Source organism: Capsicum annuum, chromosome 3 (assembly GCF_002878395.1).
Source record: "Capsicum annuum cultivar UCD-10X-F1 chromosome 3, UCD10Xv1.1, whole genome shotgun sequence".
In the NCBI taxonomy this organism is placed as follows: domain Eukaryota; kingdom Viridiplantae; phylum Streptophyta; class Magnoliopsida; order Solanales; family Solanaceae; genus Capsicum; species Capsicum annuum.
The window spans coordinates 265338039-265356893 of record NC_061113.1 but is presented as its reverse complement, the minus strand read 5'-3'; the positions used below and the strand labels follow the sequence as shown (position 1 = coordinate 265356893).

General features: G+C 29.9%; 3 protein-coding genes across 3 annotated transcripts; 1 reads left to right on the top strand and 2 right to left on the bottom strand.

Annotated features, from left to right (window-relative positions):
* Window positions 1–6080: 6080 nt before the first annotated feature.
* Window positions 6081–7942, bottom strand: LOC124897248. The gene is made up of 3 exons (XM_047410045.1): window positions 7757–7942; window positions 7221–7302; window positions 6081–6586 (listed from the first exon to the last, which is right to left on the bottom strand). Exons 1-3 carry the CDS (start codon window positions 7766–7768, stop codon window positions 6312–6314), a joined length of 369 nt encoding a protein of 122 aa, XP_047266001.1. The 5' UTR covers window positions 7769–7942; the 3' UTR covers window positions 6081–6311.
* Window positions 7943–8986: 1044 nt separating this feature from the next.
* Window positions 8987–10249, top strand: LOC107856152 (non-specific lipid transfer protein GPI-anchored 10). Its single transcript, XM_016701146.2, has 3 exons — window positions 8987–9456; window positions 9667–9741; window positions 9843–10249. Exons 1-3 carry the CDS (start codon window positions 9120–9122, stop codon window positions 9986–9988), a joined length of 558 nt encoding a protein of 185 aa, XP_016556632.2. The 5' UTR covers window positions 8987–9119; the 3' UTR covers window positions 9989–10249.
* Window positions 10250–13228: 2979 nt separating this feature from the next.
* LOC107862160 lies at window positions 13229–14844 on the bottom strand. Its single transcript, XM_016707637.2, has one exon. It carries the CDS (start codon window positions 14348–14350, stop codon window positions 13622–13624), a length of 729 nt encoding a protein of 242 aa, XP_016563123.2. The 5' UTR covers window positions 14351–14844; the 3' UTR covers window positions 13229–13621.
* Between the last annotated feature and the right edge of the window lie 4011 nt (window positions 14845–18855).

Sequence of the window (18855 nt, the reverse complement as noted above, 5' to 3'; positions counted from 1 at the left end):
TGGCCATAATATATGATTCACATGGGACAAATTTTGAGCGAATTAATATCCCATTCATTTATTAAATTAACTCATTTTTATATGTTAATATTTAATTTAGTTGCAAAGCCATCTTAATAAAATTAGTGGCTAAAATAAAATTTTAATATGAGGTCTTAAATATATGCACATAATAAAAATATTATCAATAATATAGAGTTACTTTTTTATTCTTACTTCCTACTTTTTGTTAGTCTAGTATTCTTTGAAGACATTAAGCATTAAAATTCATATAGTAATATTATTATTTATAAATGCAAAGACTAATTTTAATTAATGAGATGTTAGTCATATTTTTGCAATGCATTACCTTGATTATTATTGTGAAAGCTTTATTTATTAACATGAAGATTTGATAAAAAAATTTAAAATATTTTTAATAAAATTAAATAATTCTTTTGTTTTTTCTTTTTAATTTAAATTTTATACCTTTTATATTTTACAAACTTTAATATTAAATTTTTCGAAGGCTCAAATATATGGAGGCCTAAAGTAAACGTTAGAGCCACCCTGTTTAGTTGACAGTACCATTTATCTCAATTACACTTAATCAACATGAGGTTTCACGCACTTGGCCTTTGGAGTAAGTTGAAAGCCATTAAAGAAGATAATTTTTTCTTTTTTTACTTACTAGTTATTAGTTAATGCAACTCGATCCTGGATAAAATTTCTTGAATTAGTCGCTGTCTTTAAACACATTTAATCTTCTTTTTTATTACTAGATTGATAACTAAAATTGTCCTGACATTTCTATTAAATTGATAATTAATTTTGTTACCACCTCATGTTAGGTAAGCCGTAAGCTCCCAGTACATGTTTTCATTTAATTAAAGTAGATGGTTGGTGCAAAGTTACTTGTTTGGTGCTACTGCATGAAAACTAATACTAATTTTAATATATTAAACTAAAATAGATATCACTTTCAACCCCAAAGAAAAGTGAATAAAACGTCAAAACCTCTGAGGACATTCCTACGTTTGATTAAAATTAGATTTCTTGCTTGAGCTTGAATACATGCACACTTTAGTGCTGCACTGAATGCCTTTAGATTGTTAATTATTTTGTTGGTTAATGACATTCACAATGTTACCAAAAAAAAAACTATAGTCAAATGTCTTTAGATGTTGTAGTTTACAAAATAGTAGTAAGTAAATATGTGGGTTCTATATATTTAAGTATTAATATACAGAGATTAACTAATATACACTGACAGTGTAACTTTTTTTTTACACTGTCAGGTATTTTAATACCTATAACAGGTAACTTTTCAAATATAATCACTTTTAAAATATTTTAAATTTAAATTTAAAAAATGAATAGTATGATATAACCAAAACACCTATATTTATTCTAACAGAGGAGTATGACCCTATTTACCAAAATTGCAAATACTCCATTGTATCTTTTTTCCTTTTTATTACTTTCAATTCTATATTTTTTTCAATAATATTCACCATTAAAGCAAAATAGCAGCAGCATTCCCCGTTGAAAGCCATCACAATTACCACTTTTTAGAATAACTTTTTATTCCCCATTCAATTGTATATTATACATTGACGTGCGTACAAATCAAATAAAGTTTGATTTATTTAATTGATTTGATTTGATTTTTTAATTTAGGCCAATTCTATCCAAACATGAACACTCCTAGTAGGAATATACCTGACTCACCATACAGGAATTGCATAGGGAAAAAATTATATACTCTTCGTTGGATTAGGAGAGTCAAACAAGAACATATTTCACATAATTTCAATATAACCACGCTTATATTTTACATAATACGCTTGTATTGGAACTAAAACAAGAAAATAGATATGTAAGGAGAGAGTGGGAGAGAGATTTATGGAGGAGGGAGGGAATTACGGAGCAGGAGTTAAAAAATGAGAAAGAAAAAAGTTGTAAATATTTGTATCTATAATAATAATAATATAATCTCTATCTCTATTATATTAAAAGTGTAAAGGGCCTTACAAATCACGTTTGAACTTTTTGCCCTTTATTACAAGTCTTTCCTTTAGACAAAATCGTCCTTTCGCATAATCTATTTAAATTACACATCCAATAAACTAATATAAATTTTAGAAAAACAAAAATCCTACACAAAACCCAACAAATCAATATGTTTCCTAATCGCGTGTAAAAAGGATTAAAAGAAAAGGTGTCCTATTGAAAAACTAAATTATATATAACTAATTTTATTCTAGCTAAATTATGACAAAAACGTTCTATAATAATAGTAGTAATAATAATAGTAATAATAATAGTAATAGTAGTAGTAGTAATAATAATAATAGTAATAGTAGTAGTAGTAGTAGTAATAATAATAATAATAATAATAATAATCTATAATCTATAATCTATAATCTATATTTATAATCTATAATATATTAAAAGTGTGAAAACCTTTAGAAAAGTGATCGAACTTTTTGTCTTCATTAAAAGTTCCTTCGTTAGACAAAATCGTCTTTTCACTATTTTCTTAAATAATTATTTAATTATATTTATAATATTGTCTCCTAAAATATATGGGTATCAAGAGTTTAAAATATATGAAAAAAAATCCTTAAATTAAAAATCCTAAATTTATGATAAGAGATAATTTTAGTCAATCATAATCTTACCTTATATAAAAATTGTATCTTATTAGAACTATACTCACTATAAAGATTAGCACTAATTTTAAAAGTAGAAATCAATTTTTTTTCCTTCACACGAGTAATAACTTTGGAGTAGTATCTTTACTATTATTATTGTATTCATATTCATATTAAAGATGAGGCCTAATTAACTTAGATTTAAAAGGAAAAAATAATAACAGAATAAGTAGAAAACTTACTATAATAGTATTTATATTAGAAAAGGTTTAAACTTTATTAATATTTTCCTTTTTTGTTCTCCATGCAATTTTTTTTTTTTGGTTTCCCATTCGATGTTCGGTACCCGCATCGGATTCCGACTAATCCAGATTCGCGCCGGGTAGGGCCCCATTCGGGGGTAGCGCTCCTAACAGAGTTTTCTCCATGCCCAGGTCCAACCCTCGACCTCTGGTTAAGGGTGGAGCAACCCCATCCGTTGCACTACAACCCATGTTGATGTTCTCTATACAATTGATTGTTCCTAATTAAGTGAGTTCTTTAAGCTATATTAATATTGTTTTATAGCATGTGATAATTTTTCCTTGGTTTAGTCTACTGTTTCTTTTATTTGATTGAAGAGATAAGTTTTCTTGTGATTTTAGGTAAATTTTCTAAAATTTTAGTATATTCTTGAAATTTACAACAAATTATCATGTAATTTTATGGATATATAATTGTTAATTGAGGTGTGTTTTAGTAAAATTTTGATATATCTTTTGATTGAAGAGATAAATTTACTTGAGATTTGAGGTAAGTATTTTAATTTTTTAATATATTCTTTATGATTAAAATCTTATTAGTATTTATGATTAAAGAGATGAATTTGTTTTGTGATTTGAGGTAAGTTTTCTAAAATTTTAGTATATTTTTGAAGTTTACAATAATAATCTATTATGTATTCTTGATTGACACTTGCTTTCTGAGATTTTTTTTTTTTTTTTGAAATATTGATGGTATTTATAATTGAAGAGACAAATTTGTTTGTGATTTAAGGTAAGCTCTAAAAAAAATTTGTATATTTTTTTATGTTTACAAGAATATCATGTATATTTTATAGACAATTGTTAATTGAGAATTTTTTTTTTGTGACTGTAATTATAGTATGTTCTTGAAGTTTAAAATAATAAATTATCATGTATTCTTGATAGATAATTATTAATTAATTTTTTTGTGTGTGATTTTTGTTAATAATGATGCATTTACAATTAATAATTTGAAATTGACTTATTTACAAATTTGAACAAATTCTTTGAATCATTACATTCCGTCATAAGAAATTAGTTAGTCATTCTGATTCTCTATGAATTCCGTTTAAAAATTAACTATATGCAACTTTTTTTCAATTATGAATAAACTATGAGATCTGACATGCGGTCATTATTTTTAACAATAGACTCTTTTGGTTTATTGGTACGAGCTATATAGATATAATGAATTTTTTGATTGACAAGAGAGACACGTACAAAGCACGCACACCACTAAGTGATTCAAACTTTTGTCATTCATTAAGATTTTGTAATAACAAATTATTTTTTTCACTTTTTTTCTTAAATAATTATTATTGCTTATTATATGAAATATTAAGTATATGAAATTAATTAAAGTTCTTGTTGATTTAGGTATATCTTGTATAGAAAAAATTTCTATAAACCAAAATAACTATAAATTTAGTCTAAAATTTGATATTTTATAAAATAAATATATTAAAATAAAGATTCTATATAAACGACTATCAAAATTTGCTTAAATTGATTATATTTTAATACAAGTTGATTTGGTTTAATGCTAAACCCAATAAATTAAAGTTGCAAATTTACCGTAAATATGGTTAATAATTTACACCAAATATTTTAAGTGATTACTTAATAATATAACGTATACACACACACATATATATATATACACACATACATATATAGAGAGAGAGAGAGAAAGAGAGAGAGAGTTAATTAACATAATATGCTCTTATGTCTTTTATATGATTTGTATGAATATGTTAATTTTATATTTAAGTGTTTTTCGTATTAAATAAATAAATTAATTTATTTCTTAATTCAAGCATATTTTCTTGTACAATATCGAAGTGATTTTGTTAACTGAATTACTTGAAGTGAGGTGCACGCGCGAGGCGCGTAAGATATGACTAGTAATAATAATATATTAAAAGTGTGAAAACCTTTAGAAAAGTGAATTGAACTTTTTACCTTGGTTAAAATTCCTTATTTTAGATAAAATCGTCCTTTTCACATTTCCTTATTAGACGTCATCAAAATTAATGATAATTAATACTTTTTTCATTAGTTTAAGAATTTTACATAACTAAATTTGATTTTAATAAGATTTGAAAAACAATAACATGTTATTCATGAGACGATGTATGTAATTTCTTCCAGACTGCAACTGATTCTATGGGGGTACACAATCTTAATATAGCAAGTAGGTGCTTTTATCCTTTAAGCAAGTGGTAGAAGTAATTGTTCTTTCTTTTTTTTTTTAGAAAAAAAAAAAAAAGAATCAACTTACTCTCGTATGGATTTTATAACTTATATATGTTAAGAAATTCTATAAGCTTAATCAAATCATGAATTCATGTGTCACAAAGAAATAAAATTTCTTAAGTACAAAGAAACATAGATGTTGAATGAGTTGTTTCTCAAGGTAGACAAGTCAATCTGAATGTTAAATTTGCTCAAACAAATACGAAATACTCCTTGAAATAAGCAACTCTCATGCTCAACACACAAAAAAAGAAGACATAACGTAACAATGATTTTATAAAGGTTTGATTTTAAACAAGGCAAAATTTTAAATATAGGAAAAAAGATAGAAAAATTATTGTGCCACAAATATGATTCAAATTGATGCGTTTCTCTTAGCCTCTTGCAGCAAGAGAAAGAGGTACCGCATGACAAATGCAAAACTGATGATCCATCAATCACTTAAAACTTCTGATGGGAATATGTATATGTACTCACACTAAAATATATGTTTATGTTTTCATTATTATATTAAAGTGTGAAGAAGTTTTGAAAAGTAATTTAAATTTTTACACTTCATTAAACATCTTCACGATAAATAAAATCATTTAATTTTAAATAATTAAACGTACACGTGCGAGGCACGTGCGATTAAACTAGTAATTAAAAGTAGTGGGTAACCTACTATTCCAAATAAAGTTACCTGACAGTGTAAATTTTTTTTACACTGTCAGTGCATATTAGTTAATCTCATACTTATACTATACATATAATATACAGAATCAGTGTACGGAATTTGTGAACTATACATATTGGTAATCTTTCCCAACTCTTTTTACACAAGCAAATTAAGATAGACCTACATTAACAATTAACTTTCTATAATGATAAATGACTTGCTATAACATGTTAAAATACACTGATAGAGTTAAAAACTAAAAATCAATTGCACTAGTGTCAATCCACAATAAATCAATAATTAGACAACAAAATTGAAAGATCTAAACCCCGTGGGCACTAGAAATCAATTCTAAGAGAGAAAGAAATTTAAAAAAGTGAGAAAATTATGTTTTTACAAAAGGCAACTCGGTGCACTAAAACTTTCACTATAAATGGGGTCTGGAGAATGGCCGGACTACCATGGTCTATCCTCGCATTAGCGGTAAACTTGAAAGTACGTGTGTGGTTGTGGATTTTGTGATGTTACATATGTTTCTGCTTCACCTTGCCCTTGGTGGTTGTCACAAGAGGTTACTAAGGGCATTTGCTCTTGCTTTTCATCATCTTTGACAGTACTTAAATCTTGTATCTCCAATATTTCAACCCTCCTATTTGTCTTCTTTCTTATTTTTATGGCAACATCTTGTGGCACAAAGTTCCCACATACAATTACTCTGCTGTGACTTTTCTCTATGAATCTTGTCTCCAGCTCTACATTCATAACACAATTCAAGTCAATTCAGAAATTGTACTTCTTAATAAACTTAAAAGAGATATGCATCCATTACCCCCGAACTATGCCCAAAGTTGCTACGATACACTACAACTTCACAGGTGTTCTATTACCCTTGAACTCGATTTAGCATATTTTTGGCACTTTTTTGTGCTGCTGACACTATACCTTTATTACATAAAATGAGACCCACGTTAAAGGTGTCACGTCAACTTAAAAGGATGACAAAAATACGCTAAAATTTAGTTCATGAGTAATAGAATCCCCGTGAAATTGGAATGTGTCGTAGCAAATTTGATCATAGTTCAGAGGTACTAGATGCTTTACTCAAACTTAAATCAAACTAATAGTTTGATTGACCAATCTTTCAAAAGTAGTTTTATTCTGAAGTATTTTTAAAAAAAATACTTTTGAAGAGTAACAATTTGCGTTTGGCTAATTTTTTCAGGAAAAAAAAAAAAACTTTTGCACTTCTAAAATTACTTATTTTTTTTCTTAAAAGATTGGTCAAATATTCGAACGTCAACTATTTAAAATATGCACTTCTAAAGGAAAAATAAATAGTTATAATTTTCTAGTAGCTTGGCTAAACATGCTAATATAATTAATTACCTGGTATAGTGAGAAGTGCCCGGCTTACTTTCATGTAACATCCTTTACAATCTATGTTTATCCTCATCACCATGCAACACAACTACAATATTACACTTGAACATTCATTAGCCACTGAAAACTTGTGGTCAAAATAATGCAAATTTAATAAAGAAATAGGAAAATAATCAAGAACGTCCCAAGGCTGATGCACTTTGTGTAACGAGTTCAACTGGATTTGATACTTTCAACACCGAACATAAAAAATACAGTATATGAAAAAACACTATATTTCAAAGGTACAGTGAGTTCAACACATGAGAACCTATCAAGTCTAAATCATTGGTTCATTTCTATGAAGGACGACCCGGTGTGTCACGAGGAAATGAGATCTCTTGCCTTTACAATTTGAATGGAAGAAAATAACATTTTTAGATCTCTTATGTGTAAAAATGAAGATCTATCGTAAAAAGGACATAGAACTTTAAAAAAATTTGTAAAGGGCTAGAAAACCGTTTCTCCCGGTGTGTCACAATTAGTATCAAAAGATATTTTACCTTCTGAGTCATGAAGAAAGGAAGATTTTCTCTTTCAGAGCCAAAGTGTGCTAGGATAATGGAGATGAGGGAATTCTCTGAATTGGAAAAAGATTATGGATTGTTCATTTTATCTTTTTTTGCTGTCCTATTGATTGATTAGAATCTGATTCTTGCCTAACAAGCATTTGAACATTAGGTTGTTGATTTGTTCATTCATTATTCTTGACTTCTCCAATTGTCCTTATACAACATGTCTCATGGAAAAAGCATCACTTTCTTGTTCTAAAAAAAGGCCTCTATATGCTATTAAAGGCATCTCCTTTTTAGTGTCTAAATATTCCTATATTCTATAGTTGAAACTCCACCCTTCCCCACACTTTACCTTTCTTCCAAGAATCTATGTTTTTATTTCCTTAGCTTTTAGCAAGTTAGCATAAAAAGTGACTCATAACTTAGTGAATCTATTCTTGATATTTTTACATTATCTTAGTTCTTGGTGCAATCCACCTCAGACTTGAAAAAAGACTTTATTGCTGATGTCCTGGTGAATTGAGATTATCGCTAGTGGATTCAAAATATAATGAAGTAAACAAACAAAGAAATAATAAGTTAAACATACAACATGTATATGTGTATTAATAAATATTAAACATGCGATAGTGTAATATTTTTTTATTAGGGGGCAGGGGGATCAATTTTGACACCCCTTGTTCTCTTTTATAGAACAACTTGCGATGCTTAAAAGGTTTTTTTTTTTTTTAATAGAAGTAAGCCATCTCGATAACATATTTGACTTGCTATATGCATCTTTTTTTCTTGACTTGACGGATTTATTCAATTTGAACTCATATTCGGATTGACAAATAAGTTGTCATAATTAATTATTATTCTGTTATCTTGATGTGCTATAAATCATGTTCGTCCAATTTTTTTCAATAATGTTTGACCCCAATTACTAATTATGAGAAGGTAGTGATCAATAAAGATACATGCAATCATAAAGCCCTTTTACTGTACCATTCTTGGTGATTGCTCTTCATCTTGAAGCTGCCTGTTTTTTAATCCAAGGAAGGTAAAGATAATATCAAGTAAAATAATGATTCATCTTATGAATGATAAAAGCATGGTAGCATCTTAATTTATGATAACATTTGGTTCTTTGACTGAGGAGACATTAATAAGATTTGTGTGAAATGTATGATAATTTGGTATTTCCACACTCTATGCATGTTGCAGCTCACATTAATGTAATTTACCTTCAACATAAAAAGCCTATACAGTAAACATCCTAATGATTCATTCTAGCATTAATAGAAAACCAAGTTCAGCTACTTATTTTAATTTCTTTAGTGAAGAAAAAGAATACTGAAGTGTTCACAGAATGGCTTCTACTACTGCTCTTATTATTTCACTTCTATTTGTTCTTGTACCTACCACCCTTTCACAGACCTTTGGTAACATACCTGCAGGCCCCACCGTGTCGTCGTGTGGGCCACTCCTGTTTCAATTGGCTCCCTGTGGACCGTTCGTGCAGGGCGTGTCGCCCTCACCGACACAGCGGTGTTGCATTAACCTTAGGCAACTCTATAGCCAGCAACCAGGTTGCCTTTGCCTGCTGCTCAATCAAACTGGCATCAGCACTCTTCCTCTCAACGCTACATTAGCTCTTCAGTTGCCACTTCTTTGCAGTATGCATGTTGACAACTCAACTTGTTCAGGTATGTAGCATGTGAGATACAATAAAAGTGCAGCAAGGTGTACTAAAGCCCTCGCTATTCACAAGGTCCGGGAAGGGCCAGACCACAAGGGTCTATTGTACACAACCTTATCCTGCATTTCTGCAAGAGGTTGTTTCTGTTTAGGAAAAAGCTTCCCATCTTTAAGGTTCAATGTGTTATTAATTCATCTAATTTCTGTATAATTTTTAGTTTCTGAAGGACTGCCTCCTAACTCACCAACACCTCAAGTTTCTCTCGGGACAAATAGCAATTCAACTGTTGCTGGTACAACGTTTTTATACTGTCTGAAGGGTTCTATTATGTCAAAATGCCAATGCTTCTGCGCATTTGATCAAAGCTTTTGCCTTTTTTGTTCTGCATTTCAGCTTCACCAATGGTAACAGTCGCGCCTAAGACGGCCAGCATTTTGGGTTTAGGGTTTAACACCAGCTCTGCTGCAAACTTCAACGCGAAGGAGAGTTTGATCATCACAGTGCTAGCAGCTTCATGGGGTGCATTATTCTGGCTCTAGCCATTTCTGTATTGTTTGTCTCTCATTATTGAAGAATATGCTTTCAGTACATGTCCTATCAGAGATTAGTTTGTCCACTCATATTAAAACTAGGTATTCCCCTGACCCTTTTTCCAGAATCATATGCCTATTTAATAGAGCATATATTTATGCTCATATGCCAATTTCATAGCATCTCTTTTTATCTGTACTAATGATTATTCTCAATGACAATTCAAGGCACAATTATATTAGGACTATTGGTGCCATATTCCATTTGAAGTAGCCTAGAAAAGTTCCAACTTCTATTTATGATTAATCACATCACAGAACAGGAAAGTCTCCTCTTAGCGAAATCCTTTTGCATTAGCAAAAATTATCCATTCCCTTCATCAAGTTGGGTAAGGACTAGACTCACAGTTTTCAGCTGTTGAAAATTCACTTATCAAACTAAAACGATACGTTTCAAAGCTATGTGGTAATTTCTAATATATGAGAACTTTCAATTAAGCTGAACTCTACTTCTTCTTCAGAGGTAGCGGTATGGATTGCATACATCTTACTCTCCCCCGACCCCACTTTGTGGGAACACACTGGGTTTTTTTTTGTTGTTGTTGTTTCAATTAAGCTGAAATTTGAAAAACGAACATGATAACAACCACTCTGTAATGATACTTTGTGTTCTTAAATCAACAATGAATATCTGAATTCAGCACCTTCCTAAGATCAAACTATTAACACCAATGGCTCTACTGGAGACTCCACTTTTGATATCCTGATGATTCTTCATGAAAACAGAGTATTGAAGGGATGTTGGGGGAGTTAACGAACAAGTAAATAAAGGGTGATTTGAATTTACATTCGAATGTGAATTATACAATAATCCAGTATAATCTTATAATGAAGTCTAGAGAGGATAGTCTGTACGTAGATCTTATTACTACCTCGTGGGGTAGAGAGACTATTTCAATAGACCGTCCATCACGAAAAGGAAAACAACGAGAGCGAAGAAGCTAGGACAAAATGTTGAAGAACGCATGACAAAGCATATTAAAAGAGAACAAAATACTGCAGTAATCTCACTGCAAGAAATATCAAATATATCAGAGAGACGAATAACAAGAAACTGTGAGAGTAATACTACCACTACGAATGCGAATGAATCAAATGTGAATCGTATAGGAACATAAGTGTCTTTAACCAAGTGACAACCAACCAAATGTGAATTGTATAGCTTTTCCAATATATTTCTTTGACTACAGGAATAATGGTCCTGAGTCCTGACCTGCTGTATCTCCTGCATCTTCTAAAATCAATTTTTTTGACAAAATATAGTATGAGAACATTTATTTGATGGTAAAGGCTCTGCAAAACTGTATATGGTCATGAATGCACTTCATATGTATCCAACAATTAAAACAGAGCTACATTAGTAAGTGTCAAGACAAGCAACAGGCACTAATACTCAGGACATAATATAATCAAGTCCATGATTCTAGAATGCTCATTAATATTGTCATTTCATTTCATGCAGAAAACAACTAGATGTGGCAAATCAAGTTTACTTTACTAGTCAAGTGGCCTAAACATTTTATGTTTTATCGGTTTTTTAAAAATTTGGGGCTGGGGAATGGAAAATGGGCGAGGGGATTACTGGGTCGGGATCAAAATCTCACCAACAAGTGAAATTACAGGTAACCAACCAAATGAACTACAATTTCTTACATAAACTGGAATGAGTGGAATTTGAAGTACCTCAATGGAAGAGATTCAAACTTTATGGAACTTATTATGTTTCAATATACCAAACTTAATTGTATATTAGCATAATCTACTAGCTAAAGATTCAAACTAAGACATTCAACCTAGCATCTAAACTATGAGCGTCCTCTAATCTTACCCTCAAAAAAGCAAAATTTAACATACTTTCACAATTGTATTGCTTCTGAAAGTTTACAGCTGAAGTAGTGACATCTCAATTAGACCATGACACATATTGTTCGTTTTGATTCAACAGGTATCACAAATTTGTCGATCGTCATCCTACATCATCGATCCCAAAAAAAAAAAGTGTGTATCATGTTAGCTTGTATTATGCTTAGTTCATCCGCTATTATTTCAGTTCATCCAGGGGCGGAGCTACGGGCCGCTATTATTAAAGTTCATCCAGGGGCAGGGCTACGGCCGTCGAATGGTGGTCAAATGAACACCCTTCATTGGGAAAAAATTTCTGGTAACTTATATTTACAGTTATATACATATTGTTGAATACTCTTGACAAGTTAGAGAATCACATTCTAGTAGTGAAGGGTGTACAATTCTGCATCAACAATCCAGATTTGAACTTTGACAAAAGCAGTGTTTTATTTTAGTTTTTGTTCTTAAAACAATTCTTCTGTCCTTGTAAAAAAAAATAAAAATATAAATATCCCTAATCAAAATTCTGGATCCGGTACACATGAATTGATGAGATCCTAGATTAGTGTGTGAAAAAATCCAAAGGGTCCAAAAATGTCACAGATGATGGAAAAGGCATTCTTTTATTAGTGTCATCGCGAACTTCAAAGTTCAACCTAACTTGCAACCATTGTCACGAGTCATGACCCATTACTTTAGATCTCACCGCTTGATAATTGAGAAAACAACTTTTGCTGGTGATCCAAGATAGCATTACGAAACTACCCCCAAGATTTTTTCAGGATGGCTAACTTTCTCCATCCTATTCACCATAAAAGTCACCCTCATCTTTTCCTAATAACTTCATTAATTTACCTCTTTTATCCCTATCAGCACATTCATCGTCGCCGTTTTCAATTTTACTACTTTTGTCCTCTGGGATACAAGGAACTTTATAGCACCGCGCTGCATTTTATACTGTACGGCTACTCTATTACATCATCTTTAATTTTTTATTACTTTCTCCATTTCATTTGGTGTGATCATTTTTTTTAATTCATTTTAAAAAACATATCATACTTTTTTATTTAATAAAATATTTAAAAACATAATTACATCTTTATCTTTATTAAACCCACTTAATTAAAAATAAATAGTGACACATTTTTAATAAAAAACAATAAATATTTTTTATTTTTTTAATTTTGTGCCCGATCAAATAACACATAAAATGAGAGGGAGAGGGAGTACTAAATACTACCCTTCTCTACTAGTATATGACTTGTGTATCACATAAATTATGTATATTTCTTTTGTAAAATAGAAAAATATCACACAAACGTAAGAGCAACGAATCAATAGGAGTACAAAGGAGAAAATCGTCTTTCTTTGTTTTCCTCGCATTAAAAACAGAATTTATACTGATAATATATTCAATACTGTATAATAGCGCATGGCAGAAAACAGAAATACAATTTGTTTGTTCTAGCAACTTTCTTTGCTTCAATAATTAAATGGGCTAAAATTAAGCTAATTGTGTTTTGAGTAATTCTACTGTATTTTGGCACTTGGCTGGGTAGACAGTTCAAATGAGCAAATTATATAAGGATGATGTAAAAATTCCAAATTCTACCATCTGAAAACACTTGATTCTAAAGTATTGAATTTCGCTTTCCTATTTTTATGCTGTGCTGCTTTCTGGTTTTCAGATGTACAAACTAACGCTACCATTCACATAACCAAAAAAGTTTCATCAGTTCATAGAGCGGGTAAGGATTCCTGCCGCCATGAAAATTCAGAAAAATCCGACGGCTCCGGGTAATCAAACAACCCGCCGACTGTTAAAAAGTCGCCGTTGCTATTACCTCCGTCATTATCTCCTTCCCTGAGGTCATGCTCCATGCCAAAATCGAACGTGTCGTAATTAGGCATATCGTCCTCAAATCTCGCCATGTTAACGAATTCAGCTGCCTCAGGCATGACGTCAGATTCGGCATTAACGTTGTGATCGTTTACCGGAGATATTGTCGGAGGTAGACCGAGCTCATCGTCCGAAGCTTCGAGAAGGTAACCGAGGTCCGTTTGAGATTCGCCGGATTCCGATGGATTCAGATCGAGAACGGTCTGAGAATCGTCGTGAAGAGGTGAGTGATGAAGGATTTCTTCCTCAAAACTCTTCATGACGGAATCCAGATCCTGAATCTCCGGCGGACATTCGTTCAGAGCATCAGGCTCATCTAAGATATCCAATATATCTTCTCTTATCTGCTTAGCCTCCGGCGAATCCAGGTACACATCTTTTCGCACGTCATCGGAATCCGATGAGTTGACTCGGTTCAACTCAGACGAGTCGGGAGCGGTCTTCTCTAGCTCTGATGAGTTAACTCGCTTGGGCTCAGGCGAGTCATCAAATGCGTCCAATCCTGACTCAATTCGGGTCCGCTTATTACTGTTATTATTATTCTCAGTTTTCAACTCTTTTTTCATGTTGAGACAAAAGCCTTAACAACTGATGTGAAGAGATTTCTCAAAAATTATAAAATCCAAGAATAGGACAATAGGTGGGGGCTAGCTAGTGGGGTAACTACTCTAGGCACAAAGTCTAGAAAGATAAAATGAGCTTTGGAAAAAAAAAAGAGGGAAGGGCAAAAGAGAGATATTTGCTTTTGGTAGTTGTAAGTCCTTGTTTGGTTATAGGAAAGAAGAAAGAGAGAGAAGAGGGAAAAATATTTTGAAGCAATGAAGGAGATAAGGAAGGGGAAGATAGTTTATATAGTGGGAGAGAAAAGGAGGGGGACCAAAGGGTGAGAGGGATAAGATTTGGTTGTGTGTGTGAGAGAAGGAAGAGAGAGAAGGGGAGAAACGAGACAAAAGATGCTGTTTTCAGGTTGAGATGCAAAGGTGGAGAGAAGTGGAGGTGGCAATTATAGTAGTCCCATCTTAAGTATTCGTTTGGCCATAAAACAAATGTTTATTTTCTAGGGATTATTTTTCTTTTTTAAATTAAAAAATTAGTGTTTGGCTTTTATTTAAGTACACATATGTCCATATTGATAGGGTTTACAACACACAGTATTTTACCAAAGAGCAACATATTCAATATATTTATTTTCATAATAAAACCAAATATGAAGGATAAAGTGCATAAAATTTATATTTCTACGTTAACAGATACATAGAGTAGAGAGATTGTTTTCAATAAATTTTTGGCTAAAACTAAAGTAATTGGTTAGAAAAAAATTAATATAAAAATAAGAGATAATAAAAAATAACACAATAAATACTGACAGAAAAAAGATTACCACAAAGTAGTGTTATAATTAATTTATCTAAAACAACAACATTATCAAAACTTCAAAACTAAAGACACTACGGAATCATTTGATGGATATACAGAATAAATAATTTCAAAATAAAATGAAAAATTATTTTATTTCATATTTGATGTGAGGTATTAATTAGTGTCGAAATTATTTATTTCATAATTTATATCATAGTGATGTGATAAGTTATATCATATGCATGTTGGATAACTAATTTCGAAATAACTCTTTCCCAATCAAATGATACCTACAAAAATAGCACTATAAATACTAAAAAGGATAACACAACAAAGCTATCCTACCGATTTTTGAGCTAAGAACTCACTTTTTTCTTATGACCTTCTACCCTAGCATCGCATATTTCAGACCTTTTTATTGTCATGACTGATAGGATCATATTCGTGGTGAGCAGTAGATGCTATTGTAATGTCTAATTATCTTTTTTTAATATTTCTTTTATCTATCTTTATCTCGTTTGAATTCATTCATGACCAACTTATCATATCTTTGCAGTTCATTAAATAACTTATTTTCTATCTATCTATCGAACATGTAAAAGTAATACATAATTTAGTAAACGAATAACTCTATTCTCATTCAATGACAGAGTATTACAAAAGTGAGAAGTGGGTGGGGTTGATTATGTTTCACTCGCACTGTTTCAATTAATATGACATTAGTAATATATTTTTATATTTAACAATAATCTAATCTAAAATATTTTTAAAATAATATTATTTATGTTCACACAAAATCTATGATTTACTTTTAATCATAATTTTTTTTTAAAAAAAATAATTTAAACTTTGTATCAATTTAAACTACTTTTTTCATTTCAAAATAGCTGATCTTTTTTCTAAAAGATTTTTGTTTTAATTTAGTTGACTCATTAATGAAATTAAGAAAATTTTATTATTTTTCTATACTATTTCTATTATTAAATAATTATAAAAAATGTATGCATTTAAATTTATATTTTTAAAATATAATTAAGAAAGTTAATTTAATAAAATAAATTTTTAATTAATATTTTTTAAAAAAAATATGTCAAATCAATTGACGTGAATTATTGTAAAATAGAGAAAGTATGTATCATATAATTGAAAAAAAAAAGTAATTTTAATAATTATTAAAGGAGGACAAGTAGGAAGGGAGGTGAGTGAAGAGACGTGGACAGGCGCGTATTTGTTGTATTTCACATTTTTAAGTCATCTTTCTCCATCCAATCCTCCTACTATCATCACGTTTTCACGGACCATCTGCCCTTTTTCTTTTCTTTTTTTTCTTTTTTCTTTTTTTTACTTTATTTTGTTGAATTTGAATCCTCTCTTTTCCTCCGTCTCATTCATTTCTGGTGTCCATTCGTTTTAATTTTTATTTGAGTTCCGCATTTCAAGTCCGTCTCTCTCTGGGTCCCACTATTTTCGGAGGGAAATTGTGTCTCTTCTCGTTACTTGTCCGTTCCCTGCAACCTGCAGCTGGCTCCCACACCTTCATAATAGGGATGTCTATGGTTTCTAACATTTTTAAATATTTGTTCAACAACCGTGACATATAAGGGTTCGTTTGGCAGAAGGAAAAGAAAATGTACTAATTAATTTTAAGATAAATTTATTTTATATTTAATTGAAACAAAATTTATCAAATAACTCAGTGATTAGTTATCATTGAATTGTTGTATTATTTTTATTCCTTTTTAGAAATTAAATAGCTTATTTTTAGATTAGTAATTCCTAGAACACTAGTTTTCTAACAAACACACGTTAGTGTAATATATTATACTTCTTTTGTTTTAATTTGTTTGACCTAAAATTTTAAAAGAATAATGAAAATTTTTGAATTTATGATTTTAAATTAAAAATATGTAAATTATATCAAAATTTTAATTTTGTGATCTTAAACATGAGTATTATTTGAATTGAAAAATCAAAATTTAAAAATTATTTAAAAAACGAGTCATTCTTTTCATACGGACTAAAATATAAAGTATGTCAAACTACTTGAAACAAATGACGTACATGTAGGCTTATTTTTAATCTTATAAGTAAAAAATATAGAAGTCATTTTCAATAAATCTTTGGCTCGAAAAAATAAATTAAAATTAATAAATAAAAAATATAAGAAGAAGAAAATCAATATAAAATGATTAAAGGTAAAAAACATACCTAAAATATCTCAATTTTTTGAGGTTCGAATTGGAATTAACAGTTATGTAAATTCTCTACGCGAACGGTCATTAAATATTTATCATAACACCCAATTATTAACAGTTTGAGTCTAATACATACTTCAACTTTCAAATAAAAAATGTAAACATTTAATAGTTTAAATGTATTTTAATGAATAATTAGTAATAATTTATTTAATTAATTCACAATATTAATTATTCAGGAATAAAATTTAAAAAATTAAGATTCATTATGTGTGTAGTTAACTATTGACTCTCTGAAAAAAAAATGAAACAAAAAAATTTTAGCATTGATTTCATTTTTTATTAAAAATATTAGCACCTTTGAAGAGCTTTGTTTTACCCTCAACTTTAGTCGTAGCCTCGGCTACTCGAGTAGGTATTTTATAGAAAAGATTTTAAGAAAATTCATTTATTATGTAAATCAAGCACAAAACGTAAAAGCACTAAGCAAACATCCGATGAGCTTATGACTAAGCGACTGATGAAACTGGCAGAGCAGCTTCTTAAAGTTATTAGCACTTGTTTCACTAAGGACCAAATAAGTGAAACAACTTTCTTTATCGTATTCCTGTTCTTTTTTTTGGATATAAAGTTTGTAGTTATAATAATAATTTCAAATACAAGTTCAAATAATTTATGAATTAGTAAAATGAAATTTCAAAAACTTCAAATACAAATTTAAACAATTTATTAAATATGAGAATGAAATTCTAAGAACTTTAAAACAGTTCAAATAAGTTATGAACTGACAAAATGAAGTTTAAATTTTTTTTTGGAAAATAGTATAACCATCGAGAACAATGAAGAAATGAAAGAATTAGGTCCACCGAATTTGCTGTGTGTTTTTAAGAAATTTATTTTCCTCAAGTACTCGAAATTAATGAAATATATCATCCCCGGATAAAATGATTTACTTCAGCAAATAGTGATACCTCAAATTTGTTGAACTTCAAACACACTCAACGATTCGTAAATCACACGTAAGTTTTTAGGGAAAAAATTGTTTTCCACTTTGAAAATTTGTATCTTTATCAGAGAAAAAATTTTGGTATTTATAATTAAAAGGTGGTATTTCACAAAAAAAAAGGTAATCTCTGTCGCTCATTTTTCAAATTCAAATTTAAAATCGAGCCGAATAATGATAACGATGCAAAATTTATCTTATTTTCACCTCACTATCCACATGAAGACACGCTTTTATATTAAGCATAAAAAATTTTCTTTTCCTCATTAAAAAAACATTTCTTTTATAAAATAAATATAACTTATTTTCACTTTTTTTTAATTTTTTTCTCTTCATTTTTCATTCACATTCTATCAGTTGAAACCCAACAATTAGTCCACTTTTAATAATATAATTTAAGTGTCTATAAATTTCCTAAGTCGCAATTAAGTTGTCAAAATAAAAATCAAAGCTTATTAAATTTAAGCAACTTGTAAATGGTTATTACTTTAAGTTGAGTCTTCCTAAAGAGCCG

What these genes read in the sequence shown, in the direction of transcription:
- LOC107862160 (XM_016707637.2), bottom strand. Translation starts at nt 14,350, where the DNA reads ATGAAAAAAGAGTTGAAAACTGAGAATAATAATAACAGTAATAAGCGG.
- LOC107856152 (XM_016701146.2), top strand. Translation starts at nt 9,120, where the DNA reads ATGGCTTCTACTACTGCTCTTATTATTTCACTTCTATTTGTTCTTGTA. An exon ending in TGACAACTCAACTTGTTCAG is followed by an intron (nt 9,457 to 9,666) that starts GTATGTAGCATG and finishes TATAATTTTTAG; the next exon opens with TTTCTGAAGGACTGCCTCCT. An exon ending in TAGCAATTCAACTGTTGCTG is followed by an intron (nt 9,742 to 9,842) that starts GTACAACGTTTT and finishes TCTGCATTTCAG; the next exon opens with CTTCACCAATGGTAACAGTC.
- LOC124897248 (XM_047410045.1), bottom strand. An exon ending in GGCACTTCTCACTATACCAG is followed by an intron (nt 6,587 to 7,220) that starts GTAATTAATTAT and finishes TTATGAATGTAG; the next exon opens with AGCTGGAGACAAGATTCATA.